Source organism: Cherax quadricarinatus, chromosome 43 (assembly GCF_038502225.1).
Source record: "Cherax quadricarinatus isolate ZL_2023a chromosome 43, ASM3850222v1, whole genome shotgun sequence".
Classification (NCBI taxonomy): domain Eukaryota; kingdom Metazoa; phylum Arthropoda; class Malacostraca; order Decapoda; family Parastacidae; genus Cherax; species Cherax quadricarinatus.
Genome location: NC_091334.1, coordinates 21327660 through 21348914, shown reverse-complemented (window position 1 = coordinate 21348914; position 21255 = coordinate 21327660). Strand labels below are relative to the sequence as shown.

The 21255-nt window shown below is 38.8% G+C and overlaps 1 protein-coding gene across 1 annotated transcript in view; it reads left to right on the top strand.

The window, feature by feature from the left end:
- Window positions 1-20861, top strand: part of LOC128694307 (isovaleryl-CoA dehydrogenase, mitochondrial) — a 30933-nt gene extending 10072 nt beyond the window's left edge. Inside the window, exons 2-9 of the mRNA XM_070093676.1 lie at window positions 1017-1106; window positions 4520-4741; window positions 5320-5481; window positions 8149-8314; window positions 12719-12812; window positions 14478-14568; window positions 15857-16025; window positions 20260-20861. Coding sequence (XP_069949777.1) covers window positions 1017-1106; window positions 4520-4741; window positions 5320-5481; window positions 8149-8314; window positions 12719-12812; window positions 14478-14568; window positions 15857-16025; window positions 20260-20393 — 1128 coding nt within the window. The 3' untranslated portion in view covers window positions 20394-20861. The remainder of the gene's footprint in view (window positions 1-1016; window positions 1107-4519; window positions 4742-5319; window positions 5482-8148; window positions 8315-12718; window positions 12813-14477; window positions 14569-15856; window positions 16026-20259) is intronic.
- Window positions 20862-21255: the final 394 nt, after the last annotated feature.

Below are 21255 nucleotides of genomic sequence, written 5' to 3'. Positions count from 1 at the left end.
CAGTTTGTTTTCTGAGGCACATTTGAAGACTTGGTTTATATCCACTTGGAGATTTTGTGTCCTCAGTGGATAACACTTGTGCAAATTCTAGTATTGTCAGATATGAGGATGAGGAAAGGATGGGGGCGAGTACTGTAGCTTGGGGAACAGAGCTTTTTCACTTGCATGATAAGGGGCTTTCTGTAAAGTAGTTTATATATGTCGGTTATCCTAATTATATAATTTACTGTACTCCACTTTATAGAAATAAAGTTTGTTACTTTTGTTGACACCAGAATTTTTCTCAGGGGATTCCAGAAATTTGAAAATGTTCTGATTCAGAATTAGCAAAAAATATTTGTTTACCATTGTTTAGGCAAGACTATGCATGTAACTTCCTGTTTTTTTAACATGCCTTAACTTGTCTAATAAACTCAGGATAATTCAGTAAAGGATAATTCGGTAAAGTCAAACACTGTGACTTATTTTTGTTGGTGTCCTTGATTCCATGAGGTAAAATTGAGGAGTTGCTGTAAGTTGAGGGTGGGAAAAATTATAATATTCCTGTTGTTGCTAGAGAAGAAAATTTCGTCCATTAAAACTCTCAACTTTGAAGTTTGCAGTAAGTAATGTTATGGATGCAGTTTTTAAGCATCCTCAAATGATGGAGACAGATGGTATGTAATTTATACTGACACAATGGAAAAAGAGAGACAAATGAAGTATAATGCAATCCTTTATTGACAAAGTTTTGCCCACACAGTGAGCTGCATCAAGTTAGAAACAGATCTGTTTGTGACTTTGCTGCATACTTTTCTCTATTTTATAATAGAGCTTCCCAATTTTTTATAGATATTTTACAATTTTTCTTTTAAACCTTCTGCAGATGACAGAGGTTATATGGTATCATATACGTACCTATACCAATTTATCAATTAACTTATTTATCACTGCTTGTATGTATGTATAGAGTGCAGATATTTTTCTTTGACTTTTTTGTGTACAGTATATTAATGTACAGTACTATATTTTTCTAGTTGCGAAAGACTGTCTTCGACTTCTGCCAGAAAGAATTGGCACCTAAGGCAGCCGAAATTGACAAACGGAATGACTTCCCAGAATTACGGGTAAGATTCCACATTTGAAATAATACGGAATTTTGTTTAACTCTGTACTAAAGTGGTTTATGTGGTGACTTCTTTTCTGTCAGTAATTTTATGTTTATTGTATAAATTTGCTCTTAGGTGATCACCCAAGCACAGCACCACTTGATTTTTTAATCTCATTAAATGTTGCTCTAAACTAATTAACATTGACCTGGATTAAGAGCTTCTCACCCCTCAAGGGGTGAGAAGCTCTTGATCCAGGGAAGTGGACCTATCCTTCCCTTCCTTGGATAGAGCCTGCTGGCCTCCCATTCTACATATGCTTTATGACCCCAATGGGTTTAGCACTTTCCCTGATGATGATGATAATAATAATAATCTTTATTTCTACAAATACATGGTACAACTTATACAGGCCCAGCTGTTATCAGTGACATACTGTATAGAAAGCCCCTGGTTATGCAGAGCATTTCAAGGAACTTGTGTTAATTTTGTCCCCAGGATGCAACCCACACCAGTCGACTAACACCCAGGTACCTACTTGCTGCTAGGTGAAGAGGGACAGCAGATGTCTGAAGGAAACACGCCCGGTGTTTCTACCCATACCAAGAATTGAACCATGGACACTCATTGATTTATGTAATTCTGCATTATGATTCCATGGCTTGATTGGTAGAGCACTCATTTCACACATTGAATGTCCATGGTTCAATCCCCAGCCAGGTGGAAACATCGGGCATGTTTCCTTACTCCTGCTGCCCCTGTTCACCTAGCAGTAAGTGGGTGTTAGCTGACTGTTGTTGGTTGCATCCTGGGGTGGTGGTAGTATACCTTAGATAGAACCAGACTTTCAAATGAGCTGAGGTAAGATAACAGAACTTAGCCTATAAAACTGATCTGTGTATTAAAAAAAAAAAAGCATTCATCACAAAAGAAGAGACACCTGTATATAGTTCTAGAGTAATACAATATACAGTGGACCCCCGCATAACGATCACCTCCGAATGCGACCAATTATGTAAGTGTATTTATGTAAGTGCGTTTGTACGTGTATGTTTGGGGGTCTGAAATGGACTAATCTACTTCACAATATTCCTTATGGGAACAAATTCGGTCAGCACTGGCACCTGAACATACTTCTGAAGTGAAAAAATATCGTTAACCGGGGGTCCACTGTATATAAAAGATCCTAGGTAGTAGGTTGGTAGACAGCAACCGCCCAGGGAGGTACTACCATCCTGCCAAGTGAGTGTAAAACGAAAGCCTGTAATTGTTTTACATGATGGTAGGATTGCTGGTGTCCTTTTTTTCTGTCTCATAAACATGCAAGATTTCAGGTACGTCTTGCTACTTCTAGGTCACACTACACATACATGTACAAGCATATACATGTATATACACACACCCCTCTGGGTTTTCTGCTATTTTCTTTCTTGTTCTTGTTTATTTCCTCTCACTTCCATGGGGAAGTGAAACAGAATTCTTCCTCCGTAAGCCATGCGTGTTGTAAGAGGCGACTAAAATGCCGGGAGCAAGGGGCTAGTAACCCCTTCTCCTGTATAAATTACTAAATTTAAAAAGAGAAATTTTTGTTTTCTTTTTGGGCCACCCTGCCTCGGGATACAGCCAGTTTGTTGAAAGAAGAAAGAATTTATAAAAGATGTATTGTGGTATAAAATTTTAAATACAGTTACTAAATGCTTTAAAGAGTTTCTATGAGGATAGGTGAGGCTCAGGTTAGGGTGTGTAGAAGAGAGGGAGACTACTTCCTGGTAAAAATAGGTCTTAGACAGGGATGTGTAATGTCACCATGGCTGTTTAATATATTTATAGATGGGGTTGTAAAAGAAGTAAATGCTAGGGTTTTCGGGAGAGGGGTGGGATTAAATTATGGGGAATCACATACAAAATGGGAATTGACACGGTTACTTTTTGCTGATGATACTGTGCTTATGGGAGACTCTAAAGAAAAATTGCAAAGGTTAGTGGACGAGTTTGGGAGTGTGTGTAAAGGTAGAAATTTGAAAGTGAACATAGAAAAGAGTAAAGTGATGAGGGTATCAAATGATTTAGATAAAGAAAAATTGGATATCAAATTGGGGAGGAGGAGTATGGAAGTGAATGTTTTCAGATATTTGGGAGTTGACGTGTCGGCGGATAGATTTATGAAGGATGAGGTTAGTCATAGAATTGATGAGGGGAAAAAAGGCGAGTGGTGCGTTGAGGTATTTGTGGAGACAAAAAAACGTTATTTATGGAGGCAAAGAAGGGAATGTATGAAAGTATAGTAGTACCAACACTCTTATATGGGTGTGAAGCTTGGGTTGTAAATGCTGTAGCTAGGAGGAGGTTGGAGGCAGTGGAGATGTCCTGTATAAGGGCAGTGTGTGGAAATTAGGAGAAGGTGTGGAGTTAATAAAAGTAATAGTCAGAGGGCTGAAAAGGGGTTTTTAAGGTGGTTTGGTCATTTAGAGAGAATGGATCAAAGTACATGTAGAATGACATGGAGAGCGTATAAATCTGTAGGGGAAGGAAGGCGGGGTAGGGGTCGTGCTTGAAAAGGTTGGAAGGAAGGGGTAAAGGAGGTTTTGTGGGCAAGGGCTTGGACTTCCAGCAAGCGTGCGTGAGCGTGTTCGATAGGAGTGAATGGAGACGAATGGTATTTGGGACCTGACGAGCTGTTGGAGTGTGAGCAGGGTAATATTTAGTGAAGGGATTCAGGGAAACCGGTTATTTTTATATAGCCGTACTTGAGTCCTGGAAATGGGAAGTACAATGCCTGCACTCTAAAGGAGGGGTTCAGGATATTAGCAGTTTGGAGGGATATGTTGTGTATTTTTATACGTATGTGCTTCTGGGCTGATGTATTCTGGGCACCTCTGCAAAAACAGTGATTATGCGTGAGTGAGGTGAAAGTGTTGAATGATGAAAGTATTTTCTTTTTGGGGATTTTCTTTTTGGGTCACCCTGCCTCGGTGGTAGATGGCTGACTTGTTGAAAAAAATAAAATTGTAATCTTCATGCTCTCATGATACATACCCTTTCTTTTTGCTATTCCAGCATAATATAATTTATTATTGTCATTATGCACCCTATAAACATTGTAAAAACTCAGCAGCATTGCTTAAATTTTCTAAATGAATTAACAGTACTGTTAATGTTTAGACTATATACAGTGGACCCCCGCATAAGTTACCTCCGTACATTATGTACTTTGCAAATGATAATATACAATATTTTTTTTCGTCTGGCACCTGAACATACTTCTGGAGTGATGTTGGGGGTCAAGTAAATATGTACATCAGTCTCATTTCAACAGATCAGATCAGCAATGCATTTGTTCAGACTTGCTTCATTATATTTTCATTATTGTCTAGCTTGTTTTGTTAACTATAATATTTGCACATTTCTAACTTCACCCTTTAACTTTGCAGGAATTTTGGCGTAAAATGGGCAACTTGGGATTGCTTGGAATAACAGCAAACCCTGATTTTGGAGGCTCTGGCATGGGGTATTTAGATCATGTCATTGTCATGGAAGAGGTGTCTCGGGCATCAGGGGGCATTGGACTGTCATACGGGGCACACTCCAACTTGTGCATCAACCAGATCAACATCAATGGCACAACAGAACAAAAGGAGAAGTATCTGCCTAAGGTGAGTTGCAATGATGATATGCTGATTGCTAGTATATTTGCTCTTTGTGCAATAAGTTGCTGTTATTATAATGCAGGTACTAAAAGATGCTCTGATATATATCATGTTATGGCCCTGTAATTAACCCTTAAATGGTCCAAACGTATATATATGTTTTTTCAACATTTGAAAGTATGTAAAAAAATGTAGATCGTCTTTTTTTTTTTTTCATTTGAAAATGTGTAAAAAACTTTTATCTACATTTTTTTTTATGTTCGAAAATATGTAAAAAAAACATAGATCTACGTTTGGAGCACTACGGATTTGAACGTCAATCTGTTTGGACCGTTTAAGGGTTAAATGATTGGCTCTCTTTAATTTATTTGACACAGAAACTGGAGTCGTGATGACTGGTTGGGTCTCCTTTACATCACATTTGAAGTTAATTTGACAGTTGTGTTGAACATTGATTACACTTTTTTTTCATTAAAATAAAAGTTTGAGTACAAAAATTTCTTCTTAGGATATCAAATTGAGGATGATTAATAACTGAGGTTTGACTTTCTAATGTTGTAGTCCTGTATATTGCTGCTCTGCAGCTGTGTTCAGGGGAATACTTTGGAGCACTGGCCATGTCTGAACCAGGGTCTGGTAGCGATGTGGTATCCATGAAACTAAAGGCAGAGAAAAAAGGAGACTGCTACATCCTTAATGGCAGCAAGTTTTGGATCACAAATGGACCTGATGCAGATGTTTTAGTGGTGAGATGTGCTTTGTTTTAGCATTTGTTAGTTTTTTTTATCCTGGCTGTTGAGGTGGTTTGGTCATTTAGAGAGGATGGAACAAAGTAGGATGACTTGGAGGGTATATAAGTCTGTAATGGAGGGAAGGAGGGGTAGGGGATGTCCTAGGAACGGATGGAGGGTTTGTGTGCAAGAGGCTTGGATATACAGCAGGCATGTGTGTGTTAGATGGGAGTGAATGGAGACAAATGGTTTTTGGGATCTGACAAGCTAATGGAGTGTGAACAGAGTAACATTTTGTGAAGGGATTCAAGGAAACAGGTTAATCGAATTTGAATCCTGAAGGTGGGAAGTACAATTCCTTCACTTTAAAGAAGGCGTTTGGGATACTGGCTGTTTGGAGTGACATCTAAACTGTCGTATCTGAGCACCTCTGCAAAGACAGTGATTATGTGTGAATGATGGTGAAGTATTTCTTTCTTTTTTGGGGGCACCTTGCTTTTGCAGGAGATGACCAACAATTTGAAAGAAAAGTTTAATTAACAGGTATACGTTAATTAAACAATAATGATTGCTATTTGACTTTTGCTTTTTTTGGGCCACCCCCTCCTTTGGTGGGATACAGCTGGTTTGTTGAAAGAAAGAAGAAAGATTACTATTTGTAAGTGAAAAGGAACACAACTTATATGAAATTAGCTACAGAATATTATGGCATGGGAATACACCTCCACTTGTTACATGGGTGTCTATGGGATGATAGAGTTTAAGTTCTGAACAACTGACTTACAAGTGAACCAAATAATGGGTGGAGTTTGAACCAATGGCAAACGAATCCTAAAACTCACTTGCCACGAGTTTAAACCCCACCTGTTCTGTGGTTTGTTTGCAACTGTATTATTACGATATCATGAGACTTACAAGTAATTTTCAGGAAAGCATTAACGTCATAAGTGGTGAGCCTACATTTTTAAAGTACAGTAGGTTCACCACTTATGACGTTAATGCTTTCCTGAAATTTATTGTGAGTCTCATGAAATCATAATAGCACAGTTGCAAAAAAACACAGAACAGGTGGGGTTTAAACTCGTGGCAAGTGAGTTTTAGGACTTGTTTGCCATGGCTTCAAACACCACCCGTTCTTTGGTTCACTTGTCAGTCAGTTGTCCAGAACTTAAACTCTATCATCCCATAGACACCCATGTAACAAGTGGAGGTACATTCCCATGCCATAATATTCTATATCTAATTTCATATAAGTTGTGTTCCTTTTCACTTACAAATAGTAATCTTTCTTCTTTCTTTCAACAAACCGGCTGTATCCCACCAAAGGAGGGGGTGGCACAAAAAAGAAAATGTCAAATAGTAATCATTATTGTTTAATGTATACCTGTTAATTAAACTTTTCTTTCAAATTGATGGCCGCCTCCTTCCGAAGCAAGGTGTCCCAAAAAAGAAAGAAATACCTCATCATTCAACACTTTCACCATCATTCACACATAATCACTGTCTTTGCAGAGGTGCTCAGATACGACAGTTTAGATGTCACTCCAAATAGCCAGTATCCAAATCCCCTCCTTTAAAGTGTAGGAATTGCGCTTCCCACCTTCAGGACTCAAGTCCAACTAATTGGTTTCCCAGAATCCCTTCACAAAATGTTACTCTGCTCACACTCCATTAGCTTGTCAGGTCCCAAAAACCATTCGTCTCCATTCACTCCTATCTTACACGATCACACATGACTGCTGTATGTCCAAGCCTCTTGCAAACAAATCTTCCATCCTTTCCTAGGACATCCCTACCTCTCCTTCCCTCCATTACAGACTTACACACCTTCCAAGTCATCCTACTTTGCTCCATTCTCTCTAAATGACCAAACCACCTCAAGAACCCCTCTTTGGCCCTTTGAATGATACTTTTAGCAACTCTACACTTTCTCCTAATTTCCACACTATGAATTCTCTGCATAATGTTTACACCACACATTGCCTGTAGACATGATATCTCCACTGCCTCCAGCCTCCTCCTCGCTGCAGCATTTACATCCCATGCTTCACACCCATGTGAGTGTTAATACCACTATACTCTCATATATTCCCTTCTTTGCCTCTCTGGATAACATTTTTTTGTCTCCACAGATACCTCAGTGCGCCACCCACCTTTTTTCCTTCAGAAGTTCTGTGGTTAACCTCGTCCTTCATAAACTCATCCCCTGACAAGTCTACTCCCAAATATCTGAACACATTTGCTTCTTCCATACTCCCTCCTTCCAATGTGATATCCAATTTTTCTTTACATAACATTTGATACCCTCGTCACCTTACTCTTATCTGTGTTCACTTTCAACTTTCTTCCTTTACATACATGTATCATTAATGTACAATGTATATGTAATAAATTTTCAGGCAGCGATTTTCAGATTTTTGGGCCTTTTATTTGAATAGAGTTATGGAGGCATAAGAATATTCTGATTCAAATAGTAGCAAGGAGGAAGCTGGAGGCAGTGATGTTATAGTTGACACCTGTTAAAACTTCACCCTTATGACTATGTAAACTGCCTGGGGTTATCTTAATAGAGAAGCCATTTGTGGCAAAATGTTCCTTTATTAAAACGTGTCTTACATGCACATGTCTTATTTTCCATTTATTATACACTTTATACATTTTCTAATTAATACGGCTTTTCAGGTGTATGCCAAGACAGATCCTAATACACCAAAGCCCCAACATGGAGTGACAACCTTCCTCATTGAGAAAGGCATGGATGGGTTCAGCACTGGCCCAAAGTTAGACAAACTGGGCATTCGTGGTTCAAACACTTGTGAGCTCATCTTTGAAGATTGTAAAGTACCTGGTAAGTTAACACTGTGTTGTGATGCTTTGTTGTAGTTCTATATGTACATCAAGGGCTCTGCAGTTACTGAGCTGTTGCCCTTTTATAGAAGCTTTGATTATATTATCACTGATTAATAATATTTTAATTATTATAAATTAATTGTTTAAAAGTGAAGATTTTAATCATTGCAAACACACTCTGTAGTACAGAAAACACATCACTTATATTATAAATTTTCATCATTGTCCAAAACATCCATGTATGTGTTTCAGTAAATGCTTCAAACATGGCATTAAGTTTTATGAGGAGCCCACTCGTGTTACTTCATTATTTTTGTTTTTATACCCTGAATGTTAAGTAAAAGGACGCAAGTGCAACTAAAGTGACATTTTATTGTGGCAATGTTTCGCTCTCCAGGAGCTTTATCAAGCCATTACAAACAAGCAATACATGGAGAGCGAAACGTTGCCACAATAAAATGTCACATTAGTTGCACTTGTGTCCTTTTACTTTACATATTGTCGGTAATTCTACCAACTTTATTACACCCTGAATGTTGGCAAAAATAAAAAAGGATGGGGATTTACCATTTAGGATGTTTTGGTTTAGTACCTCTGGTGTTGTGCCATCTTCATGTACACATTTCTGCTCTCCTCAGTACTGCCTTTAATGTGTGTTGTATGTTTGGCCTGGGTATGTTTGGAACTGGTTTGCTGTGTTCCATTGCTTGTGTCTCTGTATTCCCTGCTTTTTCTAAATGTGTTTCAAAAGTTTTCCCTTATTGTTTACTATGTCTTTGGCCTCCTGATATGTAATACCATATCATTGTTTTTTCTTTAATTGGCAATCTGGGCAACTTACGTTGCATCAGTGTCTAATTAGTAATGATGGTACATCTCTAGGTGAAAATACCTACATTCTTTACCAAATTGGCACTGCCACTTCTGAACATATTAGAATGCTTTCTGATATGCTGGTATTTGCATCTTATTCCATAGTTTTACATTTCCCAGGTGTGGTATTTATGTACAGTATTTCTTCTTTCCTATGTTTTCTTGTGGCACTTTCCTGGGCTTTCCTGTTTTATGTTTTCCTGGCTGTCCTGCTCTGCTTTAGTATTGTTTGCAGCATGTGTTCTGGGTTATTCTGTCTATCCTGTTCTGCACATATTTCCTGTGTTTTAACATTTTGTCCTTATTCAAGGTATGTTTCTTGTGTTCTTATGTTATATATCACCATTCCTGTCTCATCTGCTTTGTTCTGTGTCCTTGAAAGTTTAACACATCATGAAAGAGAGTCTATACGAGTCTAATCCTATCTTTTCTTCTTTCAACAAACCGGGCCATATTCCACCGAGGCAGGGTGGCCCAAAAAGAAAAACAAAAGTTTCTCTTCTCAAATTTAGTAATTTATACAGGAGAAGGGGTTACTAGCCCCTTGCTCCCGGCATTTTAGTCGCCTCTTACAACGCACATGCCTTGTGGAGGAAGAATTCTGTTCCACTTCCCCATGGAGATAAGAGGAAATAAACAAGAACAGAACCAGAAAGAAAATAACATAAAACCCAGTGGGGTGTGTATATATATATGCTTGTACATGTATGTGTAGTGTGACCTAAATGTAAGTAGAAGTAGCAAGACGTACCTGAAATCTTGCATGCTCATTAGACAGAAAAAAAGACACTAGCAATCCTACCATCATGTAAAACAACTACAGGCTTTCGTTTTACACTTACTTGGCAGGACGGTAGTACCTCCCTGGGTGTAATCTTATCTCTCTCTCTCTCTTTTTTTCAACAAGTTGGCCATCTCCCACCGAGGCAGGGTGACCCAAAAAGAAAATACTTTCATAATCATTCAACACTTTCACCTCACTCACACATAATCACTGTTTTTGTAGAGGTGCTCAGAAGACAACAGTTTAGAAGTCTTCTTTCTTTCAACACACCGGCTGTATCCCACCGAGGCGGGGTGGCCCAAAAGAAAAAACCAAAGTTTCTCCTTTCAAATTTAGTAATATATACAGGAGAAGGGGTTACTAGCCCCTTGCTCCCGGCATTTTAGTCGCCTCTTACAACACGCATGGCCTACGGAGGAAGAATTCTGTTCCACTTCCCCATGGAGATAAGAGGAAATAAACAAGAACAAGAACTAGAAAGAAAATAGAAGAAAACCCAGAGGGTTATGTATATATACGCTTGTACATGTATGTGTAGTGTGACCTGAGTGTAAGTAGAAGTAGCAAGACGTACCTGAAATCTTGCATGCTCATTAGACAGAAAAAAAGACACTAGCAATCCTACCATCATGTAAAACAACTACAGGCTTTCGTTTTACACTCACTTGGCAGGACGGTAGTACCTCCCTGGGTCTAATCTTACCTCTCTCTCTCTCTTTTTTTCAACAAGTTGGCCGTCTCCCACCGAGGCAGTGTGACCCAAAAAGAAAATACTTTCATAATCATTCAACACTTTCACCTCACTCACACATAATCACTGTTTTTGTAGAGGTGCTCAGAAGACAACAGTTTAGAAGTATATACGTATAAAGATACACAACATATCCCTCCAAACTGCCAATATCCCAAACCCCTCCTTTAGAGTGCAGGCATTGTACTTCCCATTTCCAGGACTCAAGTCCGGCTATATAAAAATAACCAGTTTCCCTGAATCCCTTCATTAAATATTACCCTGCTCACACTCCAACAGCTCATCAGGTCCCAAATACCATTCGTCTCCATTCACTCCTATCTAACACACTCATGCACACTTGCTGGAAGTCCAAGCCTCTCGCCCACAAAACCTCCTTTACCCCTTCCCTCCAACCTTTTCGAGGACGACCCCTACCCCGCCTTCCTTCCCCTACAGATTTATATGCTCTCAATGTCATTCTACTTTAATCCATTCTCTCTAAATGACCAAACCACCTCAACAACCCCTCTTCAGCCCTCTGACTAATACTTTTATTAACTCCACATCTCCTAATTTCCACACTCCGAATTTTCTGCATAACGTTTACACCACACATTGCCCTTATACAGGACATCTCCACTGCCTCCAACCATCTCCTCGCTGCAGCATTTACAACCCAAGCTTCACACCCATATAAGAGTGTTGGTACTACTAAACTTTCATACATTCCCTTCTTTGCCTCCATAGATAACGTTTTTTGTCTCCACATATACCTCAATGCATCACTCACCTTTTGTCCTTCATCAATTCTATGACTAACCTCATCCTTCATAAATCCATCCGCTGACACGTCAACTCCCAAATATCCGAAAACATTCACTTCTTTCATACTCCTCCTCTCCAATTTGATATCCAATTTTTCTTTATCTAAATCATTTGATACCTTCATCACCTTACTCTTTTCTATGTTCACTTTCAACTTTCTACCTTTACACACTCTCTCAAACTTGCCTACTAACCTTTGCAATTTTTCTTTAGAATCTCCCATAAGCACAGTATCATCAGCAAAAAGTAACTGTCAATTCCCATTTTGTATTTGATTCCCCATAATTTGATCCCACCCCTCTCCCGAACACCCTAGCATTTACTTCTTTTACAACCCCATCTATAAATAAATTAAAGAACCATGGTGACATTACACATCCCTGTCTAAGACCTACTTTTACCGGGAAGTAGTCTCCCTCTCTTCTACACACCCTAACCTGAGCCTAATTATCCTCATAAAAACTCTTTACAGCATTTAGTAATTTACCACCTATTCCATATACAGTGAACCCCAGGTTTACGATCAGCTCCCAATGCCACCAATTATGTAAGTGTATTATGTAAGTGCGTTTGTATGTGTATGTTTTGGGGTCTGAAATGGACTAATCTAATTCACAATATTCCTTATGGGAACAAATTCGGTCAGTACTGGCACCTGAACATACTTCTGGAATGAAATAATATCGTAAACCACGGGTCCACTGTACTTGCAACATCTGCCACATTGCTCCCCTATCCACTTTATCATATGCCTTTTCTAAATCCATAAATGCAATGAAAACTTCTCTACCTTTATCTAAATACTGTTCACATATATGCTTCAATGTAAACACTTGATCTACACATCCCCTACCTACTCTAAAACCTCCTTGCTCATCCACAATCCTACGTTCTGTCTTGCCTCTAATTCTTTCAGTAATAACCCTACCATACACTTTTCCTGGTATACTCAGCAAACTAATTCCTCTATAATTTTTACAATCTTTTGTCCCCCTTCCCTTTATGTAAAAGAACTATACACGCTCTCTGCCAATCCCTAGGTACCTTCCCCTCTTTCATACATTTATTAAACAAAAATACCAGCCACTCTAAAACTATATCCTCCCCTGCTTTTAACATTTCTGTCATGATCCCGTCAGTTCCAGCTGCTTTACCCCCTTGGATAATTACTACTATTTCCTCTGCAGCCAAAAATATCCTGGGTAAGCTCAATGGTGGCATCTACGTACTATTCTCCGGCTTGGACCTTGAGAGACTTGTGCTAGCTGGTGGACCTGTTGGGTATGGTTTCTTTCTTTACTTTTTAAATATTAACTGTAAATGTGAACTAGGCTGCTAATTTTTGGAAAATTTTATTGTTTTGCAAAAATAAATAAAATGAAGAATGATTTGCTAGTTTGGTTGTAAGCTGTGAGTAGTTAATATGAAACCTTAATAGGAAATTAAATTTTCTGTTAGCCTTTCCTGGCTTCTATATTATTCACTATATTTTTCCAGGTTGTCAGACAATTTACTTGGCTCCATTCACCCAAGGATAAATGAAACTATCCTGTTTTTCTCCAGCCTCTAAATGTCCACACCAGTTGAACAATCTCTCCTTTTTCCTCAGAAGGTATGAGGGATTACCAAAGGTATTCCTTTGGCAATCAAAATAGAAAAGATATTCCTTTGGTAATCCCTCACACCTAATCTCCATGCTCCAAATTGTTTGCATAATATTTAAACCATATATTGCCCTCAACTAGGTAGTAGATTGGTAGACAGCAACAGCCCAGGAAGGTACTACTGTCCTGCCAAGTGAGTGTAAAACTGAAGCCTGTAATTGTTTTACATGATCATAGGATTGCTGTTGTCTTTTTCCAGTCTCATTAACATGCAAGATTTTGGGTATGTCTTGCTATTTCTGCTTACACTTAAGTCACACTACACATGCATGTGCAAGCATATATATACACACCCCTCTGGGATTTCGCTATTTTCTTACTAGTTCTTGTTTATTTTCTCTATCTCAATGAGGAAGTGGAACAGAATTCTTCCTCCATAGCCATGCATGTCATAAGAGGCGACTAACATGCTGGGAGCAAGGGGCTAGTAATCCTTTCTCCTGTATGCATTACTAAAGTTAAAAAGAGAAACTTTCATTTATCTTTTTGGGCCACCCGGCTTCAGTGGGATACAGCCAGTTTGTTGAAAGATCTTACCCTGAAACACAACATCTCCACTACCTACAGCTTCCTCTTTACTGACACATTTAAAACTCATACTTCACACCCAAGTAACAGTGTTGGTACCACCATACAGTAAGACCTCCATATCCACGGGTCTGGTATCCGCAGCTTCAGTTATCCATGGTTTACTGTGGCCCAAAAACAACCCTTAATTTTACTTAATAATAGCATCATAGTGCAAAAGTAGTGATGGCAGAAGTTCTTCAAAGCCTAAGAGAAGCCATGAAGTGCTTCCCATCAGTGAAAAAGTGATAGTTCCCCACTTATTGTGTATAATTTATCAATTGAACTTTATAACAGGTATGTATAGGACTTATATATAGGGTTCGCTCCTATCTGCAGTTTCAGTATCTGCGGCAGGTCCTTGGAACGCATCCCGTGTAGAAACGGAGGTCCTACTATACTTCAGTATATCTCCCTTTTATGGTATTCAAACCAGTATGTAACATTACTTGTCAGGTTATAGGTATTCCTTTAAGTGATTTTTTGGAACACGAGTCCATTGGAAAATGCTTGTGATAATTTTGTGAATTGCATATACCTCCCCCCACCCCTCCTCCTCCTCCCTCTTTCCTTCTTGAGGAAACTACTCTTTGAGGGAAAGAGGTTCTCAGAGTTTTAGAAAAAACCCAGTTAATTTTAGTTAAATGTGTTATTTTAAACTAAGATGTTTGAAGAGGTACAAAAATTTTCTACTTTTATTGTTTTGAACTTACAGACTAATGCAAGCAGCCTGCGATGTTGCCTTTGAGTACGTTCACATTCGTAAGCAATTCAACCAAAGAATTGGGGAATTTCAACTTATGCAGGTTTGTTTAATTTTTATTATTGGATATTAAAGACTACAATATTACTATATAAAAGTGTCCAATTACGATGGACAAATTTCTGCACTCCTTAGGGATAATTACCCAAGAAGCTGTTCATCTTTTTTATTTATAAAGGAGACTGCCTGCAATAATTTTTTTGTGATACAACATGTCCATTTAGATGGTTTTTTGGTAGCTGTATCTTAGGGAGTGATAGCAGGATAATGCAGCATAAGCTTAGGTTGTTTCAAGTTATATAATGTTGTGTGTCAAGTCTTGCCTCACAGCTCGACTGAAAAATGCATTACAGTACAGTTGATGGTTGATGAAGGCCATGTCCTTCATGCAGATGTGAACAGGTTACAACCTTATACCAGTACCTGAATGTACATGTGCTGTTGCTTTAAATCAGGGGTTCCCAACCTGGCATTTCAGGGGGTGCAACAAAGAGTCCTAATGACAAACCGGCAGTACTATATTTAGTTCAATTTGCAATTCAAAAATTTGAAATTTGACTTCTTCATTGTCATATGTGATATTACATTTGTAGGGGGGTGCAACATTAATCAAACATTCCCTAGAAAAAGTTAGGACCCCTTGCTTTAGATGATCAGTATACTGCACTTTAGACAACCACAGTACAAGATAACATGCTACAAGGTTTTTCAAGAGAACATGTCCCAAGCGTGATAAAAAATAGACTTCTTCAAGAGGCCCACATAAGTGGAAACAATGGGCGTATTTCCTTACACCTGCTGCCCCTGTTCACCTAGCAGTAAGCAAATATTATGGTGTTAGGTAATGTGTGGGTAGCATCCTGGGGAAGAGGATCAGAGGACCCCATTGGAAATAAGTCAGTTTGATGACATAGCTTGATTGGGTTATCCTGGGTTACTAACCCTCCAGATTAATAATATGAGCAAAATCTTCTATTTGTCCACCCAGGTTGTGCCTGGGAATATTTTGTACACGTTCTACAATGTGTTCTTGCGCTGGAACGAGATAACTTGTGTGTGTACACATTTGTTACAGATATCTAAGAGGGTTAGGATACATGTATTATACTACTACTGTACATTCATAGGGGAATGCTAAACCCATAGGGGTCTTACAGCACCAGGAGCAATGGAGGCATTCAGATTTGGTCCAAGGAAGGGGAGCACATCAAATTCTTTACATCAAGAGCCCCTCCCTTGAAGAGATACATATATAAGGTTGGATGTTTTTCTTATTTTCAGTTTAAAATATCCTTATGCAGCACATTAATATAGACCACTTCTACCGTCAGGGCAAAATAGCAGACATGTACTGCTCTCTAAGTGCTTGCCGCTCCTACCTGTATTCAGTGGGTAGGGCATGCGACCTCGGGCATGTAAACAGGAAGGATTGTGCTGGCGTTATCCTCTATTGCGCTGAGAAGGCGACTCAGCTATGCCTTGATGCCATTCAATGTTTAGGTGAGTTACTAAAAATGCTTTGGTAGCAGCAGTTACATGCTGTGAAGAATATATCAAATTTCTGTACTACTATTACTATGTGGAAATCTTGTTAAATTGGTTTATACTTTTCCTTTATTCTGTTGAGGAATACATCCTCTTTCTTTTTCTCTTGTTTCTCAAAATTTTTAAAGTAGTACAGGAGACACCTGTAAGTCAAGCAATCAAAGTTTCCATTTTCAGTATTTTGTGACTTAAATTTAGTTGTATATGTTCAACAGGATAGTGCTATTAAGGTATGTTAGAGCAAAATTCATTTCTATTGCCATGCATTTCCATTGAGGAGAAGGCAGACAGGCAGGAGACCCCCCACACTTCTCATTGGGCAACTCCATTGTTTGTGATGTGGTTGAGGGTGTGAGAAGGTGTGAGGGGATGTAAATAAACAGCTTCCCATGTGGGGGTCACTCTCTCTGGAGGTGTACTGTACAATTTTTCCCTCAATGTGCATCACTTGGTTTTTTCCTTCTTTTCATCACCCCATCTCATCTCTGGATATTGATCATGACATTCAAACAGTACAGGTGACACTGGTGAAGCAAGGAAGAAAATTTAGTTCAAATAAATATGGAAAGAATTGAGATGCTGAAATGTGTTGCATGGGTCATGGAGACGGCACCAGTGTTTGGTGATAAAGAATCGACAATTCATTTGAGACTGACACGGCAAAAAGAATGAGGAATAGATCATTACAGCTAAATAAAACAGAAAGTTTACTAAATGTTCAAATTGAAAACAAAAAGGCATTCCCCTGGATTGCCTTATTAGGGAGAAAGCCTTATCATGTTATAAAACAGTGTGTGAGGAGGAAGGACAGCCTGAAAATGAGTGTACATTTAGTTCTGGATGGTTTAACTGGTTTAGAATGTGCAGTGGCCTGCATAATATAAAGTTCAATTGGGAGAGTGCCTTTGCCAGCCATACTGCAACAGAAAAATTTCCAGCCGATCTAGCATACATTATCTCTGAGGGTGGCTACAAACCTGAGCAGGTATGTAATGCTAAGACGGTATATCTTCTTTCAGAAAAAATCTATCTGGAATGTGTATCAGCAAACGAGAAAACTGCTCCCAGATTTAAGGCTGCAAAAGATCGTGTCAGCTTGCTTTGTAGTAATGTGTTAGGTGACCTTAATTGTAAACCCATGCTTGTTTATTGCTCCATGTATCCCTGTGCTAAAAAAACAAAGCCAAAACTCATTGTCTGTTAAATATTTGAAAGCCCAAAGCCACAACATGGTTGACTGAGGTCTTCTTCAGTAAGTGGTTCAAGCATTAGATTATTTCTGAAGTAAAGATGTACATCTGTCCCTGTAAAATAAAAGGACACAAGTGCAACTAATGTGACATTTTTATTGTGGCAACGTTTCACTCTCCAGGAGCTTTGTCAAGAGCGAAACGTTGCCACAATACAAATGTCACATTAGTTGCACTTGTGTAGTTTTACTTCACATATTGTCGGTAATTCTACCAACTTTATCACATCTGTCACAGAAAAATCTTGCATTCAGGGCTTTCCTCATCCTTGATAATTGTCATAGTGAAACTTAACTCCTGGAGGATTTGGAGCCAGGTGCCAAAATTGTCTTCTTACCACCAAATAAAACATCCTTGATACAACCACTAGATCGAAGAGTTATCAAAACATGTAAGTGCCACTGTGCACACAGTGTGGTGCAAAAGCTAGTGGCAGCACTTGACTAGACAGACAGTAGTGCCAGAGTTTTGGTGCAGATTTAACATTGCAGATGCACTTTCCAATGTGACCAAAGCATGGAATCATTTATCATAATCAACAATAAACACTGGTTGTAGAAAAATATGGTCTAGCATGGTGAATGAATTTACAGGTATTCCATAAAGTAGAAATTTGGTTCAGGAAATTTTTTGCCTTGAAAGATAAGTGCCAGTTGAGGGATTTGAATATGTGCAGCCAGATGATGTCATTAACTCCAAGATGATGATGATGATGATTAACCAGCTGTAAGGGAAATGTTGCAGAAATTAAATTACTAGCTGCAGAGAACAGATGATGATGTGGACAAACAACTCGAGTGTGAAGGAGCAATGTTGACACTGCAAGAGGTACGAGAGTCACTGCAGACTATTGATAAGGTTGCAGACTTGTTTATTGAAAAGGACCATGACTCTGATAGAAACATTGGTGCAAATTATTATTATTATAATCAAAAAGAAGCGCTAAGCCACAAGGGCATTGGTGCAAAGCATGCTCTGGAGCAGGCACTTGGGCCTTATCTGCTGTATAAAGAACTGCAGGGTAAAACAAATCAATAGTGCATAACAAAATACCTGAGCATTCCATTGCAACAATCAGCTGATGAAGCTGTAACAACATCACAAGATCCTAAACCTTCAACATCACATCAACCCCAACCATCAACCTTGGCCCGGTAAGGCCATAGCCACTCTTTTTCACTTCCTTCAGGATGTGAAGCATCCTGAACCTGATTTAAAGGTAAATAACAAATAGAACATAATAATTAATGTAACCTTTTCACTGTCTAAACCTTGTTAGAATTCAGATACATATTTCACAGAGCATCCTCATCAACAAAATTAGGTAGAAAAAAGTATTATTTTTTGAAGATATATGAATTTACAGGTATTCCATGGATTTGGAAAAGGCGTATGACAGGGTGGATAGGGGGGCAATGTGGCAGATGTTGCAGGTGTATGGTGTAGGAGGTAGGTTACTGAAAGCAGTGAAGAGTTTTTACGAGGATAGTGAGGCTCAAGTTAGAGTATGTAGGAAAGAGGGAAATTATTTCCCAGTGAAAGTAGGCCTTAGACAAGGATGTGTGATGTCACTGTAGTTGTTTAATATATTTATAGATGGGGTTGTAAGAGAAGTAAATGCGAGGGTCTTGGCAAGAGGCGTGGAGTTAAAAGATAAAGAATCACACATAAAGTGGGAGTTGTCACAGTTGCTCTTTGCTGATGACACTGTGCTCTTGGGAGATTCTGAAGAGAAGTTGCAGAGATTGGTGGATGAATTTGGTAGGGTGTGCAAAAGAAGAAAATTGAAAGTGAATACAGGAAAGAGTAAGGTTATGAGGATAACAAAAAGATTAGGTGATGAAAGATTGGATATCAGATTGGAGGGAGAGAGTATGGAGGAGGTGAATGTATTCAGATATTTGGGAGTGGACGTGTCAGCGGATGGGTCTATGAAAGATGAGGTGAATCATAGAATTGATGAGGGAAAAAGGGTGAGTGGTGCACTTAGGAGTCTCTGAAGACAAAGAACTTTGTCCTTGGAGGCAAAGAGGGGAATGTATGAGAGTATAGTTTTACCAACGCTCTTATATGGGTGTGAAGCATGGGTGATGAATGTTGCAGCGAGGAGAAGGCTGGAGGCAGTGGAGATGTCATGTCTGAGAGCAATGTGTGGTGTGAATATAATGCAGAGAATTCGTAGTTTGGAAGTTAGGAGGAGGTGCGGGATTACCAAAACTGTTGTCCAGAGGGCTGAGGAAGGGTTGTTGAGGTGGTTCGGACATGTGGAGAGAATGGAGCGAAACAGAATAACTTCAAGAGTGTATCAGTCTGTAGTGGAAGGAGGGCGGGGTAGGGGTCGGCCTAGGAAAGGTTGGAGGGAGGGGGTAAAGGAGGTTTTGTGTGCGAGGGGCTTGGACTTCCAGCAGGCATGTGTGAGCGTGTTTGATAGGAGTGAATGGAGACAAATTGTTTTTAATACTTGACGTGCTGTTGGAGTGTGAGCAAAGTAACATTTATGAAGGGGTTCAGGGAAACCGGCAGGCCGGACTTGAGTCCTGGAGATGGGAAGTACAGTGCCTGCACTCGGAAGGAGGGGTGTTTATGTTGCAGTTTAAAAACTGTAGTGTAAAGCACCCTTCTGGCAAGACAGTGATGGAGTGAATGATGGTGAAAGTTTTTCTTTTTCGGGCCACCCTGCCTTGGTGGGAATCGGCCAGTGTGATAATAAAAATAAAAATATGATAAAAAAAAAATGCTGAATTTTTTTGGGGTCTGAGGCATGCAATCCTATTTTTCCCATGTTTTTCACTCCATAAATCACAGACGTAACTGGTACGAATTATGAATGCATTAACCATCAGAAAAATATTACACAATTAGTGGATGTACAGTAACAATTTTGTCATCTCTCATGATACTTCTCTTAATTAATACTTATCTCTTGAATTTTTTTTCAGGTGGAAATGGATATATTAATGATTATCCCACTGGTCGTTTCCTCCGAGATGCCAAACTCTATGAGATTGGTGCAGGAACCAGCGAAATACGTCGTTTGGTCATTGGTCGGGCTCTAAATTCAGAGTATAGTTAATTAAATTAGTCTGAATTCTTGTTCTGGCATGAGTAGACACTATTAATTTTGATAGTACTACTTAGAAATAAATTAGTTCTTATCTTTTAAAGTTATTATTGCAATGAAATTTTTTTAAATATACAAATAACTATATTTAGGAAACTGCTATTATGGGAAATTGATACTTATGAAAATCTTCTCTTTTTAATTAGGTATTGATAATGGCTATTTGACTTTATTGTAGAAATGGGTGTAAATATAGTATTAAATGTACAGTAAATGTTCGAGTACAAATTTTGAAATCTTGAGATTTTTTTGATTTTGCAAAGTTTGTAGGAAAAAAAAATTCTTTGCATAGGTCATTTATACATATTTCAGTTGCTTATTTAATTTTTTTTTTTTTTTTTTTTTTCAACAAGTCGGTCGTCTCCCACCGAGGCAGGGTGACCCAAAAAAGAAAGAAAATCCCCAAAAAAAAAATACTTTCATCATCATTCAACACTTTCACCACACTCACACATTATCACTGCTTTTGCAGAGGTGCTCAGAATATAACAGTTTAGAAGCATATACGTATAGAGATACACAACATATCCCTCCAAACTGCCAATATCCCAAACCCCTCCTTTAAAGTGCAGGCATTGTACTTCCCATTTCCAGGACTCAAGTCCGACTATATGAAAATAACCGGTTTCCCTGAATCCCTTCACTAAATATTACCCTGCTCGCACTCCAACAGATCGTCAGGTCCCAAGTATCATTCGTCTCCATTCACTCCTATCTAACACGCTCATGCACGCTTGCTGGAAGTCCAAGCCCCTCACTTATACTTAAAAATTTCAAATATTTGTTGTGTATTAGAGGTTTTGGGATTATCTTC